We start from the raw sequence: 25,945 nt of genomic DNA, 5'->3' as shown, positions 1-25,945 counted from the left end.
ATCTAAATCTATTATCATACTGAAGAATTGGATAAAAATCGATACTATTATCTTCCCTTGTTTATTAAGATCAACGCTACACACAGTTGTATCTCTTCCATCGTCTAAGCTCAATTAACAGATCAATATTGGACAAGTCGAAAGATTTCCTGCGGCCATAAGTTATACAGACCAGAAATTGTTGATAGTATAACTTATGGGTGAATAACGTACTTGTTTTGTTTCTATTATACCATTACGCTTTAATGTAAGAAATATTACTCCATTCTACATGATTTACAAGTAGATATATAAACTATGTATTTCTTAATTCTGAAAGTTTTGTTTTGAGCAAAAATAACTATATTTCCCTTTCATGTATAACATAACTTTAAGCACAACTGGTCGCATTCCTTGACTATTGAAATACTTTACTAGAGCTTTCACAAATGTGATTCATGCCTTCACCTGGACTTGCAACACAGGACCATAATCTAGGAAATTGAAGAGCAATTAACATGAAAACCCTTATGCACAACAAGGTATCAATATTGATCATTGCTGAAAGTTTGAATAAATTATATGAAATAATGAATGAGGAATCTAAGTCACAAACATTTCTCTATATATCATATAGAGTGCTAGCTATATTGCAAAAACGGCGTTCCATAAATGCGATAAGCCAATCGCATATCGGTAAAAGTCACGTGAAATCACCCAGTCCCCATGTGCTATACTACTTGTTGCATTCCAATATACCTGCGGCCTTCAGGCCGCAGATAATAATTTAGCAAGGAGCGCACACGACATGCTTCGGCTATTTCCGCTTAACACCTACGGGAGGTGCCTAACGGTCAGACACTGCTATTAATTTTCCCATAGGCTTACATTGTAAGAAATGACAGTGTAGGACCCTCTTAAAACTTTCATTGGCGCATAAGGTGTCAAATTTCCTATCAAATAGCCTTCCAGACACAAAAAAATACCATTTTCATATGGGCATGCAGGATCCATTTTTTTTTTCTATTTCCATTCATAGACAACCACCCTCAACTGTGCATGGAATTTAGTGGTGAATTTCCAACTAGTACTTACTTCACTAAATTGCTAATTCCAGAATGAAATATATAGCCAGGCAGCTATAAAATACCTCAAATTGCACAGAAAACATTACATTTCAAGATTTTAAGGATATTTTCATGATCAAAGGCAACACCTTTTTAACCAGTCAGCTGATGTCTCATTGACTCTTACGAAGCCTTGTTTCTAATAGCATTATCTGACCTAACAGAAAGACCTGTCAAAACTTCATTTTATACCAATATTTAATACCGGTACAAAAACAACAAATACAATCTTCTTTAAAATGATTTCTACTAGATATCATACAGTGTAACAAATTTATTTTTTTTTAATTTATTCGTTTAATTTATTTACTTAATTCGGTTTTACAATAACATACAATACAGAACGGAAGAAAGAAGACAGCGAACGATAGATTTACGTAAACTTTCTTTATTCTTTTATTTGGCATCAGATGTAATCAGTATATGAAATATGATCCTTATTATCTTTTTTTTCTTTTGCATTAAGAAACTAAGTCATAAAAAAATAACAATCATAAAAATCATATATAATAGGCGAATCAAAACAGGTAGCGTAACATACATGTGCATCAGGTAGCGTAACATACATGTACATGAAACATAGTACTATAATCTTTAAAAAGAGAAAATAATAGAAAGCAGGAAAAACTTATAATTTGAAAAGTGCTTACAAACCTGCTATTTCGTTTTCAGAGATCATACTTTAATGTGAGTCTGTTGCGTACTTTTATTTCACTCAATAGAATTTTTGATGAATTCAAATTTAATGAATTAGATTTAATTTGTCAACAGTAATTTACGTAAGTAATATCTTATTGTCAAACACAATTGAGAATAAACAGAAACAACAGAACTAACAAATACACAGTGTATATGACAACAGCGCCTGTTATACAGTCATTAATAGAAGTGTGACCTGTTTGCCCTCGAGCCAGTAATTCCCTCACTGTCATTGTCACTTCTATAATTCTCACAATTATAAAACGTATTTTCCAAATTGCATACCTGATTAATGGATTACATAACCGCTCCATTCACACAAAATCTTTGTCGATAAAGAAAATTAATTTAAATTATCACTTAAAATTAAAGATAATTAACATACTCTATCTTTTTTTCTAATGTGTAAAACAAACTTCATTTTTAATACAATTCTTTCTTTCTTTCTTTAGTGAATTACTAATTAACAAAAATATTCTGTGGTAACAAACAGCTCTTGGAGGCAGTAAACAGTTTTGAGCTGTTAGTGTCGAATTGGCCAGTGTCAAATTTACAAATCAAATTTACAAATAAGAGGCAATTTACGGATTGAAGTGGATATTTAAAGTTTAAAATAATAATAATTGCTAGAATTGAAGTTTCAGCGTCTAGAATTGAGTTTCATTTCTTGAAAGAAAATCAACTGAGTAGCCTTGATCTTGATAGCATGACGTAATGACTTGAAGGTGCGTATGTATGCTTCCTCTGAGCTTGCTTAAAGTAGGGTTGTCATTTTAGCAGGGGCCTCAGAAAAACTGGAATAGTGAAATCAAAGGCCTGAAGGGCCTGAGTCGGCTAATGATTGATGTACTGACAGTATAGTCTACCAGTTTCAGTTTGTTTTTAGTTTTTTTCTTAAAATTTCATAACACAGCTCGATATTTACCCAAAATATTATATCCGGATACGATTACACTTTTCTCCAGTTTCAACAATATATTTTACAAATTAAGATGATACGAAGACATTTAGCAGCAATTGGCAGTATCTGACATTGAAGTTTACGGTTAAATTACCTCTTATTTAAATCTTTTCATAAAAAAGTTGTTTCGTTTCGTGAAAGCAGCCAAACATAGACGATCTACTTTCGATTTCAAAAACTACAAGAAAATACAATTTAATGTTTCGCCGATTTGTTTATTTCTCGAAAAATAAGAATTAAAATCATTTTTAATATCAGTAGTAACTAAACAAACCAGTAAGAGCTTCTTCTTCCGATAATTAATCCGTTTACTGACTGCAAAATTCAACCCACGCAAAGTTTATAGAAATCATACGATGCGTGTTTACGTTCAATGTGGGAGAATTAAGGCTGATCGGCTATGTTACCTAACGCATCCAGACGATTCAGATTTTGTTTTTAAAAAAGCATTGTGTGCGTTTCTGTAATTTTATATACGTTTTTATACGCTTAGAAATTATTAGACATGCGTATTTGCATTATTTCTATACGTAATTTACGCTAATACGCATCTTATCTGGAGCCCTGTGGAACTATTTTTTGTCTTTCGCTGGATGTTACCCAAGCTTTGTCAGCCTGCGCAATTCTTAAAATGCACATTTATGCTTAATGAGTTACATTCGAGTATTGCACAATTACAAGTCATAAATATGACAGATTACATCGTATATTGGTCATAGCAAAGGGAATTGACACAACTTAACTTCATTCATGCTGTGAACTGTTTGAAGTTTGAGAGATCTAATGGAACTACATCCCTTCACGTGTTATTCGGTCCATTTAGAGAATCGCTGAACAGCAAGGACTCGTCAAAAGGCTTTCAGCCTTTAGCCGACTCAAAAACGGTACGGATGGCACATATATTTGTTTTAGTTAAACTCTAAAAACAATTGTTCAATCTCAAAGTAGAAAATCGGTTTATTTTGAAACCCATAGGTTTAACTTTGTGCCTTTAGTACTTCGAAGATTTTTTAAAAATTTTAGCCAGAACAAAAGGAATTCGCATGTATTGCCTTTGCTAAGAACCAATCTGTATACCCTTACCACTTAATAATGACCTTGTCAAAAGAATTTGGTGGCTAGCAACAAACACACTCAAAAAGTCGTCATCTTTTAATTTTTGTGTGGACTCAGTTATACACTAGGTGTTAGATATGGTGCTGAAAGTGTTTTATTTTTTTTATTTATTTTGGTACTATATAGGCATCATTCCCTTTTTGAGTAGTTTGTGTAACCTATTGCTCTTGACCTGATAATGCACCAACACCAAAATGAGCCAATACTTTTTTTAACAATTTTTGTGGTAAGACAGTTTTACCTCACAACACGCGCAAGCACCCAGGAATCTTCCGTTTTGACCTTTACATTTCATTTGCTCCCTTGAAATTTTAATTTGAAATTCCTTCCTATTTCTTACATATTTTTCAATTTGAGTTAGCTGTGTCTTTGTTACAAGTATAGGAAAAGAGCCATACAATCGTTCATATTTTAAACTAAGTCTTTACGAGTATTTATCGTTATAAGCTCGTGTGCTCCTTGTGTTATGATTTATTAGTTTAAAGTAAAGTGTATTTTAAAGCGAGGCTCGAGAAAATATTTATACAAAGCATTGCTTATATCAATCGTTTAAAGAAAGGAGGGAACTCTGTGGCCGAGTGGTTAAGGTCGCCGACTTCAAATCACTTACCCCTCATCGATGTGGATTCGAGCCTCACCCGGGGCGTTGAATTCGTCATGTGAGGAAGTCATCCAGCAGGCTCACGGAAGGTCGGTGGTTCTACCCAGGTGCCCGTTCGCGATGAAATGTGCACGGAGGGACATCTGGGGTCTTTCTCCACCATCAAAAACTGGAATGTCGCCATATGACCTATAATTGTGTCGGAGCGACATTAAACCCAACATAAATAAAAAAAATATTAAAGAAAGCATAGGATGTAAATATCGAAATTCGGGATCACGGTCATGCCATTCCTTATAATAACCTGATGAAATTGTTATAAACGAAACACAACTTTTAACTTACAATTGTGTGTATGTTACTGGTTGAGCCCAGGCGTACACTTCACGGGAATAAAAAATTCGATGAATTTTATTGTTTTTAATAAAATAATTGTACATTTGTGAATAGCCATAAAACAATTTGAAGGCAATTTGAGATTAAAAGTAAAAGAAAAACGTAATTTTTGTAAGATTTTTTTATCAAGGACGCCTGAGTCTGGGAATCGTACACACACATATAAAATGTATTTTTGTATCCATATGTTTCCTAAAAGCTGATTAGACATTTGAATGACGATTTTGATTTTGGATTTAACGCCGTTTTCAACAGTATTTCAGTTATGTAACGGCGGGTTGAATGACAAGTACCAGTATAATGTCCTGTAATTTGATCAATTACTTATTGTATTCTACAAGCAGATCATTGCATTGCTATGTCTGCCTCTAAATTTTATCAAATTCTCCTTTGCAGGTAACTATACAGTTGAAATCAGACGAGTGATAGAAGTAAATCGTAAGGGAAAAGCATGTGACTAGATATTGTGTTTAGACTACAAGAGCTAAATCTTATAATTGTATTTAAAATATACATTGTTATGAATTTTTTAAGTGTTTTATAGTATATATATATTATAGCACTATGCTTCTCCTGCCCCTGGACAAACACTTGTATCAGACTGGAATATGACGTCAAAGCTGGTATGAATCTAAACATGTCAACCATCATGTTGTCTGTGTCAAAGGCTAAACTGATATCTACCAGTTCAGTGGTCAGAATAAAATTAGCATACTTAATATATTTTTAAAATACAAGTATTACAACAATTAATACATGCTCAACGGACGCAGTAAAAAAAAACTGATAATGGCTATAGAATAAAGCTATAGGCGCACATATTCGATAGTTTCCATATTGTTGGTATTGTAGTTGAGCTCAATGAGGCATTATAGAGATCGAAAAGAGGGATAGAAAGTTGATCACATGCTTCAACAAGAACTCGGTTGCTAGTGCACTCTTAACACTTAATAGCATAATTAACTTCAGAGGAATGTATTACAAGTTAGTCTAGAATCTGTTCGGGCTCTTCGATTGAAATAACTCGTAGTTAATTGTTTGACTCATCAATTTGGGGTTGTTGAGTAAAGAAATCGTTGGTCTTTTCCTGGTCGTCAAGAACTTACTCGCCTGTGACTGAGTCGAGAAGAGGTGGTATTGATAAGGGTATAGAAGGAAATATAAAAGATTTTAGAATTCGCCACCAGTCACGAGATGAAAGATTACTAGACTTTAGCTTTGAGGCAAGAGATTCGTAGAATTAACATTTATGAAGACGTATAAGACCTACAACACCATTGCGCAGTTCACGAAATTCTGTCCTGTGAGCGTTTGAAGAGTTTACCTTTCGGCAGGCGTGTTTCACCTATGATGTCCATATTTATCCAGGGTGGTTCTTGAGGGTTGATAGAAATTTTCTTATTCGGGATACACTGGTGAGAGATATTAACAATAGCAGGTGTGACATTGGAGGTATATACATTTAAATATTCGTTTCTAAGACCGTTCCAATCAGCTTTTGGTATTTTCTGTCTCAACAGGTCGAAATTAGCCTCCTTGTATCTCCAAATGTGTCGCTGAAGATTTTGTGAAGAAGGTTTACGGAAATTGAACAAGCCATAGGCTGGGCAATGATATCGAACATTTTGTTGGAGGAAAGGTCGCCGACTCACAAAAGAACTAGTGAAGACGACACCCAAAAGAACTAGTGAAGAGTTGTTGGAAGCAAAGAGATCAATGATAGTAGAAGAGTGTCCTGTGAAATTTGTTGGTTCTTCAATGCACTTATTCAGCCCAAACTCTTTACACAGCGAATCAGTTTTTCTTTAGCTACCATCAACTTGTATGTTCAGATTAAAATCGTCTGTAATGATAACATCTCTGATTCCTGTATCAACTGCAATTCCTATAGAATTTTCAATAAGAGTAAGGTAGTTGACACCTGACGATAAAATATGCCAATTAATGCCTTTTAAATATTACACACCCTCAGCTCCAATCAGATGCAATCTACATATTTGGAATCTCAAGGTCCTGAATTCTAACGAAATTTATATGATCTTTAACATAGCCTATTATCCCACCGTGGCTGTCACCAAGACGGTCTTGACGAACTGTTTGTGAAAACCTATGAACAGTATATCGTCAGTGGAAATAGAGTAACTTAATCAAGTTCCAGAAAAGGTCAAGGCATTAATAGAACTCAGATCAGCTGCTAGTAGGTCAACCTAATGGTGCAGTCTTAGGACGTTCTAATGGACTACCGATAGTTGATTCGGGACATTGAGAATTTCTATGAGCGACTCATCACTAGAACTTGTGTCAGAAGATGAAGCTGTTGTTGTTGGCCCCGGATCTGGATATATGTCCCCAGCGACTAACAAGAGAAAGTATCTCCACGTGGCAAATGTAATAATGAAGAAACAAAAACCTGCAATAATACTAAGATTTTTTGCCGTGGTCAGGAGCCGATGTGGAAATCTGATAAGTAGCTTCATTACATGAGACACGAATGTTAGATTTCATACAGCATACGTATATACTGAATGTTGCAAAAGGCTGCGAAAATTAGTAGTGAGTTGACAAGAAGCGATAATGAGGCATGAAAAAGGGTTATGGACGATTTACGAGGGACTACGAAATACCCACTTAGTAGAACAGAAACCGATAACCCGATGTCATGCCGAATCAACAAGCTATGGTTTTTTAGTTGTATGCTGGTGTCCAAAGAGTCGTCCACCTTCACTATCCCCAGATAGTATGCAAGCAAGAAAAGAAAAACAGATGAGAAGCATTTTGTGCTACAGGCATAGGCGTGGGAGGCAGTGTTGCCGAAGGTAAAATACAGGTACATGCTTATATAGAAAATTCGCGAATGATATTTATGTTTAGTATAAATATAATGACAAGCGCGCATCACGTGCTTATATGTATGATATTGTTGAATTTGATGAGCTATCTGTATGATATAAACTAAATACGGGAGTGCTTAAGTGCACTAAGATCTAATCAGAAAGTTGAATCGGGAATAGAACAATGTTGTTGCATATTGGTAGTGTATAGTAATTAAGCGCGTTGAAGATATATCTTACAAGGCAAAATACATAAGACTTGGTATTCAATAAATAGAAATATTGAATCTATGTCTGTATGTCTGTATGAAATACCATAATCGAAATTTCTAGCAAGTGTTCTTAAGATTTCATGTTATGTTCGTCTATATCTGTAAAAAATACCATAAACAATAGCAGTTTATGGTAAAGCATTCGAATAAACTGAAAACTATACATCAGTGCCTAAAATACTTCATGAAAATCATTCTTATAATACAGGTAACACACAGAACATATATATATATTCTAAGAAACAGCATGACATTTTCGTACCAGTGATAAAATCTCTATAAATTAAAAAAAAACGAAAAAAAAAATAAAGAAGAAGATTTTAAACCCACCCTCGTTGTCTTTCTCCAAGTCAAATAAGTATCGCTATTACTTCATTTTATGCCACTTTAATTCTTAAAAAGGAATTATTTGAATTAATTTCCACTTGTAATTACATTATATCAATCACAAATACATAGTTAGTGGATTTGTTATCTAGTGTATGTTGATGGGTGTAATATTCAAAAAGATCGTTGTCTTTTCATGCTTTAAACAGGGAGAACATTTAGAATCTAATATGATATTTGTCCTGTCGTGCACACTTGAATATGTCAATGAAAGTATTATTACCAAAAGAGTTGCCTTAATCCTCTTGCTCATGCGGCCAACAGCTTGTCAAGACAAAGTGGTCATTATTTTCATCTTCTTGGCAAAAGCATGGACTTTCCTTTGTTGAAGAGTTTTCTTCTAGTTCAAACAGAATTTCCTTTTCAGTCGAATACAGGTCAGCTTTCGAACACTTCACAAATGGTAAAAGCCTGGTGTGCATTCTACAATTGGTATTCAGTATTTTTTCTATTTGAGTTTTGGTATCGCTACACAGCGAAAAAGATGGCTTATGTCCATCCTTACTCGTCCGAGTTATCCAAATCTGTATTACTTGCTCGTGAAAGAAAATGTACAGCAAATGGCCGTCTTGTAGATTAAATACTGCACCACCGCAAAAAATCATGACCGTCGTTTCTTTTTTAGTTCGTTCTGTCTTTTTATGAAGCTCCCATTTTTGCACACACATACAAAGGAATTTGTTGAATATCTGCAGTGGCAAAAATCTTTCATTTGACTCTTCAGCCGTTGTGTAGCAGAGTATACTTGTAGATTTGCGAGTGTCACGGTCGTCACTGTAGGAGATACTATCCTTTGGCACAGTCGTTTGTAGCATGTATGGCACAATATAATTCTGCACCTTATAAGAGTGAAACTTTAAATACAAGCAAATAATCAAAAAGACAAAACAATATTATTTGTAAAGCAAGAACACCACTGTGTAGAGCGAACTACGCCCAAAAGAATGTGCCTTTCGCGTCTGAAGATCACAGATCAAAGAATTATGCGGTTACTGAGCGGAAAAATAAATTGCAAACAGATGGATTGAAGACAAGCGCAACCAAATACTACACTTAACAAAATTCCTAATCGGTCAGTTAATATTGTTTACTATTTTGTTAATAATGCATGTACTTACAAGAACATTCGCATACCGACATTTGAATAGGTACTGCAGCTAATTATTGATTTATTTTTGGCCGACTCACGGCCAACGTAACTGCATTAGGCGTTTTGACCAATATAGCATATTTTGCACGTGCAGGGCATGTGTACCAATACGCACGTGTTCATGAACACTTTTGGCATAAGTGACGAATGTCTCACTAGAAAAACACATATCGTAGTGAAATTGACACAAGAGCAACGCGCGCGAGCTGTCGGATTGCAAATCGGGCACTTCTATGAATTGTACTTTGGTTAAATTTCTGCAAAAGAGTTCGGATGGTAGATAGCCACCGATTGAAGGTTCTTGTAAACGAAAATAAGGTTAACATTGGAAATAACTATCAAAGTAACAGCTGCAAACAAAATTATATCAAAATTCTTTTGAAATTGCAAAAATAAATTACCAACGTGTCGTAAATGTGTCCCGGCTAGCAACATTCCGACAGCTCTATCGCGTTGCTCTTGTGTCAATTTCACCATAATATGTGTTTTTCTAGCAGGACTTTTGTCAGTAATGCCAAAAGTGCAAACGAACACGTGCTTGTTGGTGCAAATGTCCCGCACGTGCAAAATATGTTATATTAGTCAAAACGCCTAATGAGGTAACTTTGGCCGTGAGTCGGCCAAAAATAAATTAATAATTAGCCGCAGTACCTTTTCAAATGTCGGTATGTGAAATTTCGTGTGAATACATGCATTATTTACAAAATAGTAATACAATATAAATTGACCGATTAGGAATTTTATCTTTTATTAACTGCATATACGTTACTATTTTATTAAATGACTTAATAAACAAAATGACAAAAGGTAACATAGTGTTTGTCTTTTTTTATTTCTATGTTAATGCAAATGAATAACGAAACTCTAAAATTATCTATGCATTCCTTCAAGAATACCTAGGACAGTCTGACGACTTAAACGTGTATTCTATTCGGCTAAAGTAACAGTGGGCATGTTTATGTATACTCTATATATACCTTTTCAGAACAATTGTCCTCCACTTTCGGTTTAGCCACTAATCCTAACTTCTCCATGTAAGAAAGTAACAACTTCTCATTTTCTTTGAATCCTCGTTCTTTGTTTTCGTCATTTCCCCAGACAGCATCTGAGATCAAAATGTTATTAAAATATAGTAGCATCATAAATTTTTTGAGAAAACTGAAAAAAAGGTTTTCTTGACGACGTCTTCCTAGTCAATATTTTGAGGTAAACCTTGTCAATGTATAAAATTCGATAACTAGAAATCTTTTGATGTCTTTTTATGTTGTACATTGAAATTTATAAACTTTTTTTCGTGTACTTATTTTGAGATATCCAAGACTGACATGTTCTTTTCATCTTTATTTATCTTTCAAACCAATCTTCCTTAACGATTGTTTTCATCTTTTAGTCTTTTTATTTTATTCAATTCTTCCCAGTTTGTCTTGCATTCCACAAAACACAGACTAACTGGGGTCATACAACCAAGAACAAATTCATGAACTTTTACAGGGTTCCCATAAAGCAGAGAAAATAAAATTCCCTGACTTTTCCCTGACTTTTCACTGACCAAACTCCAATTTTCCCTGACCAAAACTTTCGCGTTCTGGGACGCTTACCTGGTCATCTATTGATAAATGTGGCCTCCATTCTCCCCATCAGCCAACCCTTACCATGTTTCTTGTTATATTGATAACTAAAGGGTGTAAAGATAGTTTGTTCCAGTTTAACAGATCATTATATCATTTTAGTGTGATGTAACAGACAACAAGAAAGGTCCATACTATTCACTAAAAGACTACCCATGATCAAGTTTTGGATTTTTCCACTGTGTCTGTTCAGACAAATATACAACATTCTATGAAAATTTGCCTTTATTCATATATATATATTTTTGTAGAAAATGGCATTTTTCACATAATTAATAGGGGTAGTCTACTTGTAGACTTAATAGCATATGTATGTTGCAATATATTTAGAAGTTGTTTGTTTCTTTTTACATTACAGTTTTCGAGTTTGCATTCTACAAATAATGATTAAAGATTGACATAGATTCATTAAAAGCAGAAATGCCTGTTTATTTTCAAAAGTTGAAAATTCAATACAATAAATAGTATTCAGCTTAAATGCCTCAACATATCAGTATTAAATGACTTAACAAATCTTACTTTACACATTTTTATCATGCTGATTTACTTTTCCAGCTGTAGCAAACTTTACTTACACCCTTTATATGTACAATGGAATTAGTGTTTTGATTTCATTTTTGTTTAACTTTCCATTTTTAATTGTTTTTCTATGATGCCAAATAAGTCCTAATATCCACCCTAAGTATGCAATTTGTTTGCATCTTTTCTACATCTCTAAATATTAATCTTTCAGTCTTTCTCTGTTAGCTGAATTCTAAAATATTACAGGGTAAAATTAAGATGCTGCAAAGAATTCTGTTAAAATAGTCTTTTACTTTTAACAAAATCCACCACTAATAACTATTCAAACTTATTAAACACTGAACTTCCATAAACACTTTTGCACTTGAAAACTAGTTTTGATCTTTACTAAGAAGAGTTGACCAGAAGACTATAAGGTCTATTCAAATATAAAATAAATCAAAATAGCAATGTTTTGCACATTACAATCTGTAAGCAGTAATTTGAGTAAAGAAAATGGTAAACATGTAAGAATGGTATGTAATAAGTTTTCTTAGGTAACTTTTCCATACAAACATAAATAACAGAAAAGCTTTATTATGGCTTATATGGTAAAATGATGAAATAGATTTGCAACTATGCAGGACTACACAGTTCATAGCATTCATACAGTCTTAATTCTGTTAAAAGTTAAAAATAATTTTGTTTAACAGACTGTATTTTTTAAAAATGTTTGGTTTAGCCAAAAAAAAATGAAACTGCCTTTGCCTTTTATTTTCATTCTTTTTACTTTTTCACTTTTTTCTCCTGCTTTTTACTTCTGGTTCCAAATTTCCCTGATTTTTCCCTGACTTTTGCTAAATTTCCAAATTTCCCTGACCAATTACAAAATTCCCTGCATTTTCCCTGACCTTGAAAAAATACTTTTTTCCCTGACTTTTCCCTGACCGTGGGAACCCTGTTTTACGTTCTCTTTCGCTAAATTTCAGTAACATTTTAGTAAACTATGAGGATTGTGTTTAATTTAAGAGTCAAACCTTTGAAAGCATTCTGTTCTATAAGCATACTTGCCTGAAATCTTGTTGCTATATCTACTGTTGTGAGTTTTGTTTTGTAAAAACTGTTTATAAATAATGTATCTAATGTATTGAAAAAGCAACCGTTTTTACTGAGATCTTATGAACCGAATCAAGCGCCAAGACTCCAGTTTAAAAAAAAAAACAATCCTGCCAATAACGCGCTTGAATGTATACGATACTATAAACTTTCAAATTCCTTGTAAAGTTAAATGTAGTTGCTAATGTGTTAACAAAATTACATATTGCAATTCTGTCTTATAAGACTGTCCATCATTAAACTAGCCATGCTTTGGTTTCTGAGAAAAAAATTAGGTGACTGAGTTGTTCTGTCTACATTCATATGTGTAAGTTCATGAATACTGCGCAAGACATGCTACAAGAGACATAAGCAAGGTCCCAGTAACTTAATGTTAAAGCCCCTTGGACAAAAGCCCCCGGTCTAAAAATGATCATGTGGACAAAAGCCCCCCAGGTATTCAGTTTTTTCAAGGTGGATAAAAGCACCCTGATCAGTTTGGAAGAGTGCGATTCATGTTTAATTTGCCGATCCTATTCTGTCGTTCATTTCGCATGAACACCGAAATGAAGTATCATTTCTTATATTAAAATTATATTTCCTTTCCATTTGTAAACTATATCATATTATATTTACATTCGCACTATTCCTTTCCATTGAAAGTTTTGACGTTCATTTCGTATGAACAGCAAAAGGAAAGGCGCGAAAGTAACGTCATCGCTGCTTAGTGATAACCGGCCGCTGTTTTGACGACGTTCGCGTATAGTCAGGGAGAACGTTCCTTAGATGACGTTGCAGTTGTTCCGTTTGGTGAACAGAATGGCCGGGAAGCTGATCTTAATGTTAAATGCTACCAAATGTATGCAATTTATAATATTATATAGTTTACAAATTGAAAGAAAATATAATGTAAATATTTAAGAAATGAAACGATTTTTTTCGGTGTTCATGCGAAATGAATTTACCATGAATCGTGGATTTGCCGATCCTATTCTGTGGTTCATTTCGCATGAACACCGAAAAAATAGTACGAGAGGCGTGCAATAAATAATGCTATTCCATGTGTAGTTCCGTAACCGGTGATTATTTTTGAATGCGTTCTCCAGCACATTATAGAGCAATTTATTGAAAACAAATTGCCATATAAAAATCGGTAGCTTCAAAGTAAAGATATAATCATTTAAGTGAGGTATACTCAGGTATGCTGGACCATAGCAAAAATAATTATAATTTAGCTTTGTCCTTGGCATCCAGGGTCTCAGAAAAATAGAATTACTTGTAAAATCACAAAATTCTATCAGTTTTCAATGAAATAGGCCTACAACAAATTGTGATGAGTTTGAGTTTTGGGGGGCAGTGCCCCCCAGATTTAACAAACCGTCGTTCAATTTTCTTGTCGAGCTTATGACCAACCTGACAACACAAAGAAAACAAGTTCCAAAGTATTTAACAATCATAACTTTAATATTGCATTTTGCAATTATATTTTTGATCCAGATATGATTAAATAGATCTACACATTTTATATTAACAACAGTATCTGAAGAAAACTAAACTGCATTGTAAATATAAATTATAATAGATCTACTTAAGCGTAAGAATAATAAAGACGCTTGATTTGATCACGTGATCGATTCTGAAACTGACACTTGTTTTTATCATCTGACATATTCTGAAATCCAATAACTAGATCTAGTTTCAATACGCTCAAAAGAATGTGTTCTTGATTCTGCGTGAAAATAGAAACTACTAAGGAATTGCAACACCACTGTTATGCCGATAGATTATTGATTTTTTCATTGCCGTGCCTCGACACCGTTGTGGATGTGTATACGGAGAAACTTTATCAGTCTGCGGCGATCAGTACCGTTTATCAGTAGGCGAATCTATAAATATGCGGCAACATCCTATAGATCCCGATTCGCAATCTGTTAAAATATCTTTTCCGTGCAGGTGTTATTTCTAAAATATTAATTCAGAAAATACAGTGCTGAAATTAAATACTTTTCGCATGTCTAAGAAAATATTTTCAAGAGATATGTTATTTATAAAAATTAAAACTATATAAAATAATAATAATAATAATAAATAAAATAAAAAACAGTGTTTTACTTGAAATAGAATAGGTAGAAAAAAATCATTACTTATTCGTCAGTTTGAATTTATGATTTATTTGGTTCGGGGTGGGGGGATTAATTTGACAGTTTGATCTGTTATAATTATCATGTTATCTAACCAAATAATCGCCAGTAGATTTTTTCTCTCATTGTTTGAATTCGTAAAATCAAGTATGAACAGATTACTTCTGTTTTACACCAACTATTAAGAACATTTTAAAGCTTAAAGGCATATTTATGTACTTGGTCGGACCGTCCTTATTCGTGATTGTATATTATGTATAATTATATATTTTGATATCGAAATCAGCTGAAAACCGTTAATCAAAATGTCTTGTCCACACAAGTTGCATAAAAATGAATTGAATTTCAAATAGTTACTAAAATTTAATATACAATTGCACGGTGCATATCCATATCGGCGGACTCTTTGCGAAATATGCCTTATCGGCGGTTTCTTGCGTCGGCACGGGCGATTCTTTGCTACAAACAGGTTGGCAGTTATAAAATATCAGATATACACACCAAATTAATTAAGCTTTAATGTTTCCAGATAGTCATTAGCATAGAGCCTCTCTGTGCATAATGCAGAGAGCCTGCCTGTGCATTAAAACAAACAACAACAACAAAAAAAATACCAAAAAAAAAACTGGTCTGCAGAGATACCGCCGGTGCCCCGACAAAACCGAAAGTAAGGGTTTTTTGAAAAATTCCATTTACATTTCGGCCTATTTGTCTTTATTATTTGGAAGAATATTGATAAATGAATACAAATAGTGCGCTTTATATGTATGATATCAAAGCAAAACTGGTTAAAGACTGTGGAAAAAGTCGGGCTAGTGTTCCATGTCAGTACACCATCAACAAATTTCATCGAGTTGCGAGCAAAATCGCTGATAATTAAAAAGTAAACACTACAAAACATAGAAAAGACATTGTAATGTTCCGTGCTCTACTTATTTTTGAGCAGCATACCTATTATCATTGATGGCAGCTCGATTTTTCGCCTCCCATACCAACCTGGGCACTGTTTATAGCAAAGAATAGCCGATGCCGACGCAAAGAAACCGCCGATATAGCAGATTTCGCAAAGAGTCTGTCGATATGGATATGCACTGTGAATTGGAGGGAGCATCCTGAATATACATGCCATCTAGGGAAGGGTTGTATCCATGGAGATGTTGTCAAAAGTTATGGCATCAGAATCTTGCGGGCATGCAGTAATTTCAATAGCAACCACCACGCCACCCGGCAAATCAGGGGAGATATTTTTTTTAAACTTTTTCCAGAAATCCGACCTCACTATAGGGCCAATCGAAACGCACTTATTCTGGAAAAGTACGGCATTTCCCAAACTGAACATGTGCCCGATTCTTTAGTCTGAAGATCAGAACATTATGTATATGACGTGTTTAACATATAATGTTCGGGAAATCCTTGAAAAAAGACCGAAGAAAAAATTCATTCCCAGATTTTATATAAAAAACGCCATATACGCTGATCAAACTAGTATTTATCTGCAGGAAAATTATCGTTTAACGTAAAAAATACTTTTATAATTGCGCGTACTTTATCATTTTTCAGACCGTGTAATTTTTGCTATGGGAGGTAATCCGCCATTCTGCGATGATAGCTTGCCATAGCTGCCCGTCATATTTTGGCCTCTTTTTCTTGGTAATTATCCCTGCAGATGTACATTTATGTTACCAGATTTATGTATTTCATCTATCTGAGGGTGCAAATGGTTTCTGATGGTGATATTGGAAGGCAGAACCGCCAGAAATCTTGTTCTTTTTCCACGGGCGTTTCGTATCCTAATTTACTCGAACCTAACTGTATACGCCAGTTCGGTAGGTTCATTGATATGACGAATCACGAGTTTCATAGTGTTTAATGTATTTGTTATATTATGATATTAATAGTTACATAACAAACAATATGAATAATAATATCATCTTATGTATGTTTTTAAGAAAACAGTTACTGAATTTTAGCAATAGTTGGAATGGAAAAAGGTAGATCTATAAAAATATTTTTACAGGTGTTTGTGTGTTAACTTATGACGACTTCTTATTAAAATTATGCTTATTTGTAACAAAAAACATTCCTGACTTTTTTAATTGATAAGTATTGTACACATTAGAAAACATAGCCTAGTTTTGTTCAATGTCAGTTCAAGGAAATCCTGTTCCTTTAAACTTTCACATAGTGGAATATTGTGTCTTTCTTTCCAAACTTTCATAAAGTGTTACAAAGTTTGCCTGTTTTTGTTAGTGTTACGGGGGTGGTATCGGCGCTATATTAATAATAATAATAATAGTCCGAACCCCTAAGGGTCTATGAGTTCGATTAAGAGTCCACTTGTGTAACTGGATGGTAGATCTACTAATAGATCTAATATGATAATATGTAACGACTAGGTCAAACTCTTCTATATCCAATTTATTCAACCGTTTACTTAAGTAGTACAGCAACACATTCATCTAAGGGATGAATGCTCTGTAACTGTACAATTCTCAAACAGGCTTCATTCTCACCAGTGACTGTTACTTGATACATTGGAAATACATTTTCTGACCACTGGTAAAAACACATCTTTCCAACAAAGACTAAAATGGCTGACTGACCAGTATTTTCAAAAAGGTCACAGGTCAATTGAAAACCACCAAACCGCGGTAAAACAGATAACTCTTGATAGGGTAGAGAAACAAGGTGGACAAGGTTGACGGAGTTGTCTCCCTTATGAAATATTAAGTTTTAATAGAAAACTGACCCTGTTACATACTTCCCTGGCCTGATAAATGACGTCTCGACATTTGTCTTATAAGTCTAAGGTCTGTCGATACCTAAGTCTATAAGTACAGTACATAACTACACTATTCTAGTCTCTAACTCATAGCTTGTATGAGAAATACTCTGACTTACACTTATACTTTAATTACTAACTCATAGCTTGTATGAGAAATACACTACTTACATGTTAAATTACACTTACTGTAAAACATGCTTTTCTATAATCTCTACTCCCCTTGTTTGAAATGTGACCTCGCATTTAGATAAAAGCAACATCATTTTTGTTTAAAATTTCATAAAATACAGTTTTATTTAAAATATCACATTTCATAATTCAATGTTTGTCATTTTATTACAGTAATGTTTATCATTTCATTACAGCTTGTAAAAGTCGATGTGCCACTTCTGTATCTACCTGATTCAATATACCTGATTCCATAAGGACATTCATGGCTTGAATTTTGGAATCAATGGGTCTTGGTATCATGGAGTACATCTGGTAATCTTCAAGATACGCTTGTAGTTTCTTGTCTCTACCTGAGCGTCTGGGGGCTGGTTTAGGGGGTGGCTGTGGATCTGGTCTAACTTCGGTATCTTCTACGAGTTGGGCTTTATCATCTTCGTGGTCAACATTGTCTGTCTTCTGTTCTACAAAGTTCTCATCTGTTGATTCTTCTTCCTTATCTATAGGCTCATCATTCCTGTCGTCTGTTATCTCTGCTGTTTCTATTTCTGTTACATCTCCATCAATTGCTCCTTCGGCAATAACCTTTTCATGATCGTCCGAGTGACTCTCATCTGCTGCTCCTTCTGTATCTGGTAATTCATCCAGAATAACATTTGCATCTCCGTCTTCTGTTACACTATCTTCTAATATTTCTTCTGCCTTATCTGAAGATCCTGATTCAGAAGGAATATGGGCGTCCCCAATTTTATATGTACTTTCTACAAATAATTCTTCCTCATCTGAGTCATCCTCTGAATCTTCTCCGACGTCGGTATGAATTCTGTTATCTTCACTTCTCTCAATGGATGCATCCTCTTTCATATCTTTTGTCATAGAAATCTTTTCCAACTCATCCTCGAGTTCATCTTCTTCTACTCTGTGTTTAACAGGGTGAAGGTGATTTCTATGCAAAGTTTTCTCTCTCTTTGTCTTTAATGATCTCAACTTGAAGACAGGAATGTCTGCTCTAGGTTGCTCTATTACCTCATATATTTCTTCTTCGAATTTGTCTGAAATCTTATGTTTGCCCTCGAATTTCATGATTTTCACCAGAACTTGATCGCCAACATTCACTTTTGCTGCTTTAGCTTTGATATCATAATATTTCTTTTGTTTTGCTCTTGCTTTGTCGTTGTGTTCTTTTACTATACATCTTGTCTTCTTCATGCGATCTTTCAAGTCTTGTAGATATTCCTGGGTGCTCTTTTTGGTGTTGCTATCTTCAGTTGCCTGTTCAAACATTGCATCAATTGGTAACTTTGCCTTCCGGCCGAACATAAGTTCGAATGGTGCAACATCTGTTGACTCATGTGGAGTGCAATTGTAAGCATACACTAGGGAAGGTACATATCTCTTCCAATCATGTTTCTGTGAGGTTTCTAGTGTGCCTAACATGTTTAGTAGACTTCTATTGAAGCGCTCTGGTGTCGAATTTCCCATCGGATGGTATATTGTTGTATGGCTCTTTTTCGTGTTTAAGAGTTGGCAAAGTTCTTTGATTATTTCTGATTCGAAGTTGGCCCCTTGGTCTGAATGTAGTCTAGTAGGTATCCCATAGTGTATGATGAAATTGTTGTAAAGTGTTTCTGCTGTTGTCTTTGCAGTTTGGTTTCTGGTTGGAATTGCTAGTGCGTACTTTGTGAAATGGTCTGTTATTACGAGGATGTTTGAAATTCCACCTTTAGATTCTTCTAATGTCAAAAAGTCCATGCAGACCAACTCTAGAGGATATGTCGTTGTTACGTTTACCAGAGGCGCTCTACTGTTAACGTTGCTCTTCCTTCTCATGCATCTTCCACACTTGTCTATGTATGTTTCCACATCTGTATACATTCCTGGCCAAAAATATCTTTCTCTTAGTAGCCGTAAGGTTCTTTCTCGACCAGGATGTCCAACATCTGTATGAAGGCCTTTTAGTACGTCTCTTCTGTATTTTTCAGGAATTACTAGTTGTTCTCTAGTGTTTTCGCCATCCTCTACTTTGCGATATAATATGCCCCTCTTCATGATAAAATTCTTGAAATATCTCCTCATAACTATGTCTTCTTTTGTAAGTTTCTTTGTTGGTATCTTGTCGTCGAGAACAGCACGTCTCCATCTATCTATCACTGTATCTTCTCTTTGGCTTCTCCTTATTTCCCTGAACTCAACTTGGGAAATGACTTGACTTGGGTCTTCTGTAGCTTCTATGATGTCAATATTTTCACACGGTACTGTTTCTATGTAAGCTGGAATGGTTAAGGTGCTACATATGGCTCTAACTGTATCATTCTCTATCTTTGTATTCTCGGTGTCTTCTTGTTTGTTTTCAGCTGATTCTTTGTCGAACGGGTATCTACTTAAACCATCTGCATCTTTATTCTTGATTCCGGCTCGATAAAATATGTCGAAGTCATATTGGCCTAGTGCTGATGCCCATCGTTGACCTGTGGCGTCCAGCTTGGCAGAAGTAAGAATGTAGGTCAACGGATTATTGTCAGTGAGGACTGTGAAGTGGTTCATTTGAAGATAATCGGAAAACTTCTCTGTAATGGCCCATTTTAATGCCAAGAATTCTAATCTAATTTGTAAGCGCTGTAGTTTTTCTCCGATTTCGTTAGCGATCTGCTTGCGTAAGCTACTACACGGTTGTTCTTGCCATCTTTCTGATAGAGAACTGCTCCTAAGCCCTTGGTCGAAGCGTCAGTGTGGATTTCAAATGGCTTTGTAAAATCTGGGTAGGCTAATATGGGAGGTTCTGAAAGTGTTTTTTGAGGTTTTCGAATATGTGTTGTTCATTTTCTGTCCATGTCCATTCTTTGGTATTCTTCTTTGAGCCTTTCTTGGTTGATGTCGGTGGTAATAGGTCGGCCAATGGTCTGGTAATCTTGCTGAAGTCTCGTATAAATCTACGGTAATAGCCCGCAAACGCCAGGAAGGATCTCAATTCATCTGAATTTGATGGAGTAGGCCAGTTTCTGACTTTATCGATCTTTTCTGGATCGGTTTCTATTCCGTCTTCAGAGACAACATGCCCAAGGAAGTTTACTCTTTTCTGAATAAAGAAACATTTCTCTGGTGATAATTTCAGTTTGCACTCTTCAAGCCGTGTTAATATGAGATCTAGTCTTTTGACGTGTTCTTCAAATGTTTCGGCAAAGACTATTAAGTCGTCAAGGTAAATTACACAAATGGTCATATTGTAGTCCCCTAGGCATTCCTCCATCAGTCTCTGGTAAGTTGCTGGCGAGTTGCTTAGTCCAAATGGCATCTTAAGGTATTCAAAAAAACCGAGAGGCCCCACCGTAAATGCTGTTCTTTCTTTATGACTTTCTTCTATTTCGACCTGCTTTCATGTCTATGGTGGTAAAGTATTTACTTCCTTTTAAAATATCAAACACTTCTTCGATGCGGGGGAGTGCGTATGCATCTTTAATGCTCCTATCATTAAGTAAACGATAATCGACGCACATGCGAAGCTTCTTGTTCTTTTTCCGTACCAGAACTACATTGCTTGCCCATGGTGATTTGGACTTTCTTATAATCCCTGCTGTAAGAAGTTGGTCCAGATGTTGTCGCACTTCTTCTATCATCGCTGGTGGAATTCTACGGTGTCTTTGTTTGAATGGTGCTTCATATCCAGGAAGAAGGTCAATTCTGTGCTTTATCTTGTCGCACTGCCCAATATCAGCATCACTAACTGAGAATTTACTTCTGTGTTTCTCTAGTAGTTCCTTAATTTCAAGTTTTTGTTGTTGGTTAAGGGCATCACTTGTATCAATGTGTATCTTATTGAGTACATCTTCTTTGTCTATTTCTTCTTGTACCTTTCTCATACTATCATGATCTATTGTAACTGGTTGAAGTTCACAAAGTATCGACTTTGGTGGAATTATAACTGTGTTGGTGGTTAAGTTTGAAAGGTTTACTGTTATACCAGGGTTCTTTCTGTATTTGTAGTTCACTACCGCAGGTGCTATATCAATGTATGAAGGCAGGTTAGATTCTTCAGACTCATGTATAATGGCTGATGTGTCGTGGTATTCCATCTCTCTATCTGTATATGCGTTGACATTTATTGTTTCATTTGGTTTCAGTATTATTCTTTCAGGTACAGCACTTCTGACAATGGCAATCTTCTGTTTATTTTTCTTAAGTTCTCTTTCCCTAGTCACTATACATCTGAATGCCAAATACCAAGGTGTTTTCATACCATGTCTCTGGGCCTTTTGTAAAAATTGAACCCCAAATTTGTCTTTGTAGTCTGAGATAAGCTGATTTAATGCGTTGGTACCAAGTATTACTGGTGTTCTTGCAGAATAACTGGTGTCTGGACTGATTAAAAATAAGCATGAATGTTTGTTGGAATCTGGAAGACTCTCTGCACTGTTAATTTCAAGTTCAATGTCACCTTCGTATGGAAGCTTCTGTCCATCAGCACATTCAATATCAATAAAATCTTTCAATGGTTCTACTTCAATGTCTGAAAATTTGTCTTCATAAAGTGATTTGGATATAACACTCACACAACTGCCAGTATCAATCAATGCTGTAACTTCTATATCGTTCAAGGAAATTTCTGTTTCATTTGTGTCGCCTACAAGTTTGGGATCTTTGATGGTGCCCTTGTCCGATCCCACAAGTGGGTAATAGCTGTCATAACTCTTTTTGTGTTCTTCTTTGTCTTTCTCTAAATGGTCTATTCTATCATTTAGTTTCTTCAGGAGCTCTTTGACCTCTGCCATATCATTATTCTCTTTCTTGTCTATGTTCACTGCTGCACTGCACTTCTTTGTTTCTTTATCAGACTCTTTCATTTCGGCCTCTATCTTTCGCAATTCAATCTTGAAGCGGTCATAATCTGAGATCATATCATTCTTATAAGCTGCCTGATGTTTTATTTCTGGTCTAAGTCCTTCAAACAAAACTCTCTTTAGCTGTTCATCATCTGTGCTGCTAAAACCTTTCAGTGTTACAGCCTGTGAAAATAGTTCTTCTAATCTAGAAGTGTATGTTGTGATGGATTTGTTTGGTTTCTGATTACATGAGAAGAATTTACAAAGTATGCTTTCTTTTGTCTCTATATTGCCAAATGTGCTTTCTAATTTGTCAATTATTTGTCTGACAGTCACTCCTGTTCCTAATCTCCGGACAACATCACTGGCATTCCCCTTTAAAGCTCTCCTGATTCCTTGTAATATCTGTTCTTCGCTAAACACTTTCTCTACTATCAGTGCCTCAACCTCAAATTTAAATGTAGCCCAACTAACTTCCCCTTTATTTTCTTCTCCATAGAAACTAGGGAGTTTTGGGAAGTGATATGATCCTCCATATTTTGGGGTATCACTACTACTGGCTGAAGGCGGATGAGGTGCAGTACTTGTTTCCCCTAAATGTGGCTTTAAGCTGAATGCTGAGGGCTTTGTTTCACTAGGTGGTTTTGCTTTCGAAACTCCTAATGCCTTAGCCTGGGCTTTGATAAATTTCTCTAATGCGTCCGAGTTTTCAACTCCTAATATTTTCAGTGCTTGCAGCAACTGATCCTCCTCATCGTCATAAGCTTCGGTCCTCCTGTTTCCTCTTCTGTCACATGCTTTGGTCCTCCCGTTGCCTCACTAAGTTTATCTTCCTCTCCGTCCATCTTTTATTTCAATTATACAAAGTTCACTTCAATACAATATCACCACTTTTTATTTCACTTCAACACTAATGTAGCACTATTTCAAGTGTCTATGTATCTATGTTTTATTCAAAATGCACAACAGTGTCCCTTTAACTTTTCTTCATTAAAGTTGTACTATTCACAGTGTCCCTTTAACTTTAATTGATTCAAGTTGAACTTTTCACAGTGTCCCTTTAACTTTTATTCATTTAAGTTGCACTTATCACAGTGTCCCTTTAACTTTCAATTATTCAGTGTCTCTTTCACTTTTATTCCTTCACAGTGTTATTTTAATTTTCATTCACTCTTGTTTTTACTTTCAAGTTTTCACAGTGTTCCTTTAACTATAATTTAGTTAAAGTGTCCCTTTAACTTCAATTTATACACAGTGTACCTTTAACTTCCATTTATTTGCAGTGTCCCTTTAACTATGATTCTATGAGTATGATTTAGTTAAAGTGTCCCTTTAACTTTTATGCACTTTCAATAGTGTCCCTTTAACTTTCAATGTTTGTAATTACTCAACTGCACTACACCACTATATCATTTCATTCAGGTTACACTAACCATTCAATTTCAAGCTCACAATAATGAAGTTAGTCACCAGCTTCACTAAGCTAAGTTTATTTCTTAAAACACAAGTCAATTATCCCTGATATACTTGACTTTCAGTTAAGTTTATAACAAATGACTTAAACAAGTTCTTCTAATGTGTTAATTCAACTTCACGTTGTTCAATGTATATCGCACTAAATTATGTACCAGTTGACAACAATTTTCAACACGCAAAGTCTATCTCCGGTGGTACAGTGTGAAGTGCACCAATGCAGATCCCTTTCAATCTCACTATTCAATGCGCGAAGTCTAACTTCAGTTATACAGTGTAACTTCACTTCAATATTCAATTAAGCAGTGTGAAACATACAATTCCTGTTTCCGGTTGACTATAGTGAATAGTATGGTTCACTGTTTCTACAATATCTCTGTAGCTATATTTATATTCAATAGCACAATCACTCAAAACTGTTAAGTATTTTTACACTCTCAAACTGAGTTGACTGAAATATTCTATTCACTTCATTCACTAGATCTCCAACTGTATCACAATCTTACAACCACTAAGCTGTACTTCTTATAATTTCATCAATAAGATTATTTCTATTCAAAGTATTCAGCTTTTTTAGAACCGAAAATATTTCAAAATGTCGCGAAAATATAACGCGGTTATTCAGAGCTCTGCGTCGCGACAAGTAATATACGGTTATTATTTCTAAGTGACTCACGAGTAACTTCAACTGTTACCCTGCCTTTAATTATTTAAGTCAAAAATTGACTTAAACTTCCTTTATCTCAAGAACTAATTCAGTATATATAACCTGAACTAATTTAAATTTCAATTGACTGGAACTATTTCAGTTCTAGTAAACTGAATTATTTGTCTAACTTGAACTATCCAAGTTACAAGTGACTTGAACTATCTATGTTACAAGTGACTTGAGCTATTTATCTCACATAAACTATTTAAGTTACAAGTGAATTGTATCTTTTCAGTTACAAATAACTTGAACTATAAAACTGATATGAACTATTTAACGTACAAGTGACTTGAACCCTTTTCAGTTACAAGCAACTTGAACTAATACGCAAGTTTGAACTACCAAAGTTGTAAATTGCCTTGAACTATTCAAGTAACAATTTGAAATAACATGAACTATTACCCTATTATGAGTTGCAAGTGACTTGATCTGTTCCAGAAACAAGTAACTTCAACTATAACACTGGTCTGAACTGTTTGAACAACTCTTTAATTATTTCCAATCTTGGAAATAAATTTAGTGGACAAAAAAATATTTTGACAGATTTATAATGAAAATAATTTTCTATCTGTCAGAAATAAATATACCTAGATCTAATTCTGTATTTTACATTTATTGTTTACTGCACTTGTATGCAGTATTGAGATACCTATATCAAATCTTTATTATTCAAAAACTCTGCTACAGCATGTTTATACTCTCTGTATATGTCCTAGTTTATTTACTATACATGATTCATGTACTCTAAGTAATACAGACCGCTATTCGATCTGCTATAAATAGTTACGTGTTTTCTTGTCATGTGACGGTCATGTGGTTGTCTACGTCACCCGTATATAGATATCAACCAATGAAAGGACAGAACTCTAGTCAGGTGCTAGTCACGTGGTTGTATACGTCACTCTAACTGCAGAGCGAGCCAATGAAACCGGGGGAATCCCAAAACACCGATGTAAACAAACCAAAAGTTAATCAATATCAAATAAATGGCTTGAATGCAAATAATACCAAAATACACAGTCTCAATCTAATGGCAAATCTACCAGTAAACAAATTAACCGATTATTTTCAAGAAAATATGCACCGGTTCACTCCAAGATCAAAACACA

The 25,945-nt window shown here is 34.8% G+C and overlaps 1 protein-coding gene across 4 annotated transcripts in view; it reads right to left on the bottom strand.

Annotated features, from left to right (window-relative positions):
* Positions 1–1,595: 1,595 nt before the first annotated feature.
* LOC123526993 (uncharacterized) overlaps positions 1,596–25,945 on the bottom strand; it is a 154,216-nt gene continuing 129,866 nt past the window's right edge. For all 4 annotated transcript variants that reach the window (XM_053523722.1, XM_053523720.1, XM_053523723.1 and 1 more), the window contains 2 exons: positions 10,497–10,624; positions 1,596–9,208 (listed from right to left, as the gene is read on the bottom strand). In XM_053523722.1, coding sequence (XP_053379697.1) covers positions 8,606–9,208; positions 10,497–10,624 — 731 coding nt within the window. In that variant the 3' untranslated portion in view covers positions 1,596–8,605. The remainder of the gene's footprint in view (positions 9,209–10,496; positions 10,625–25,945) is intronic.

Source organism: Mercenaria mercenaria, chromosome 14, assembly GCF_021730395.1.
Source record: "Mercenaria mercenaria strain notata chromosome 14, MADL_Memer_1, whole genome shotgun sequence".
NCBI lineage: Eukaryota > Metazoa > Mollusca > Bivalvia > Venerida > Veneridae > Mercenaria > Mercenaria mercenaria.
The sequence above is the reverse complement of the archived record's forward strand: the minus strand, read 5'-3'. Positions and strand labels throughout refer to the sequence as shown.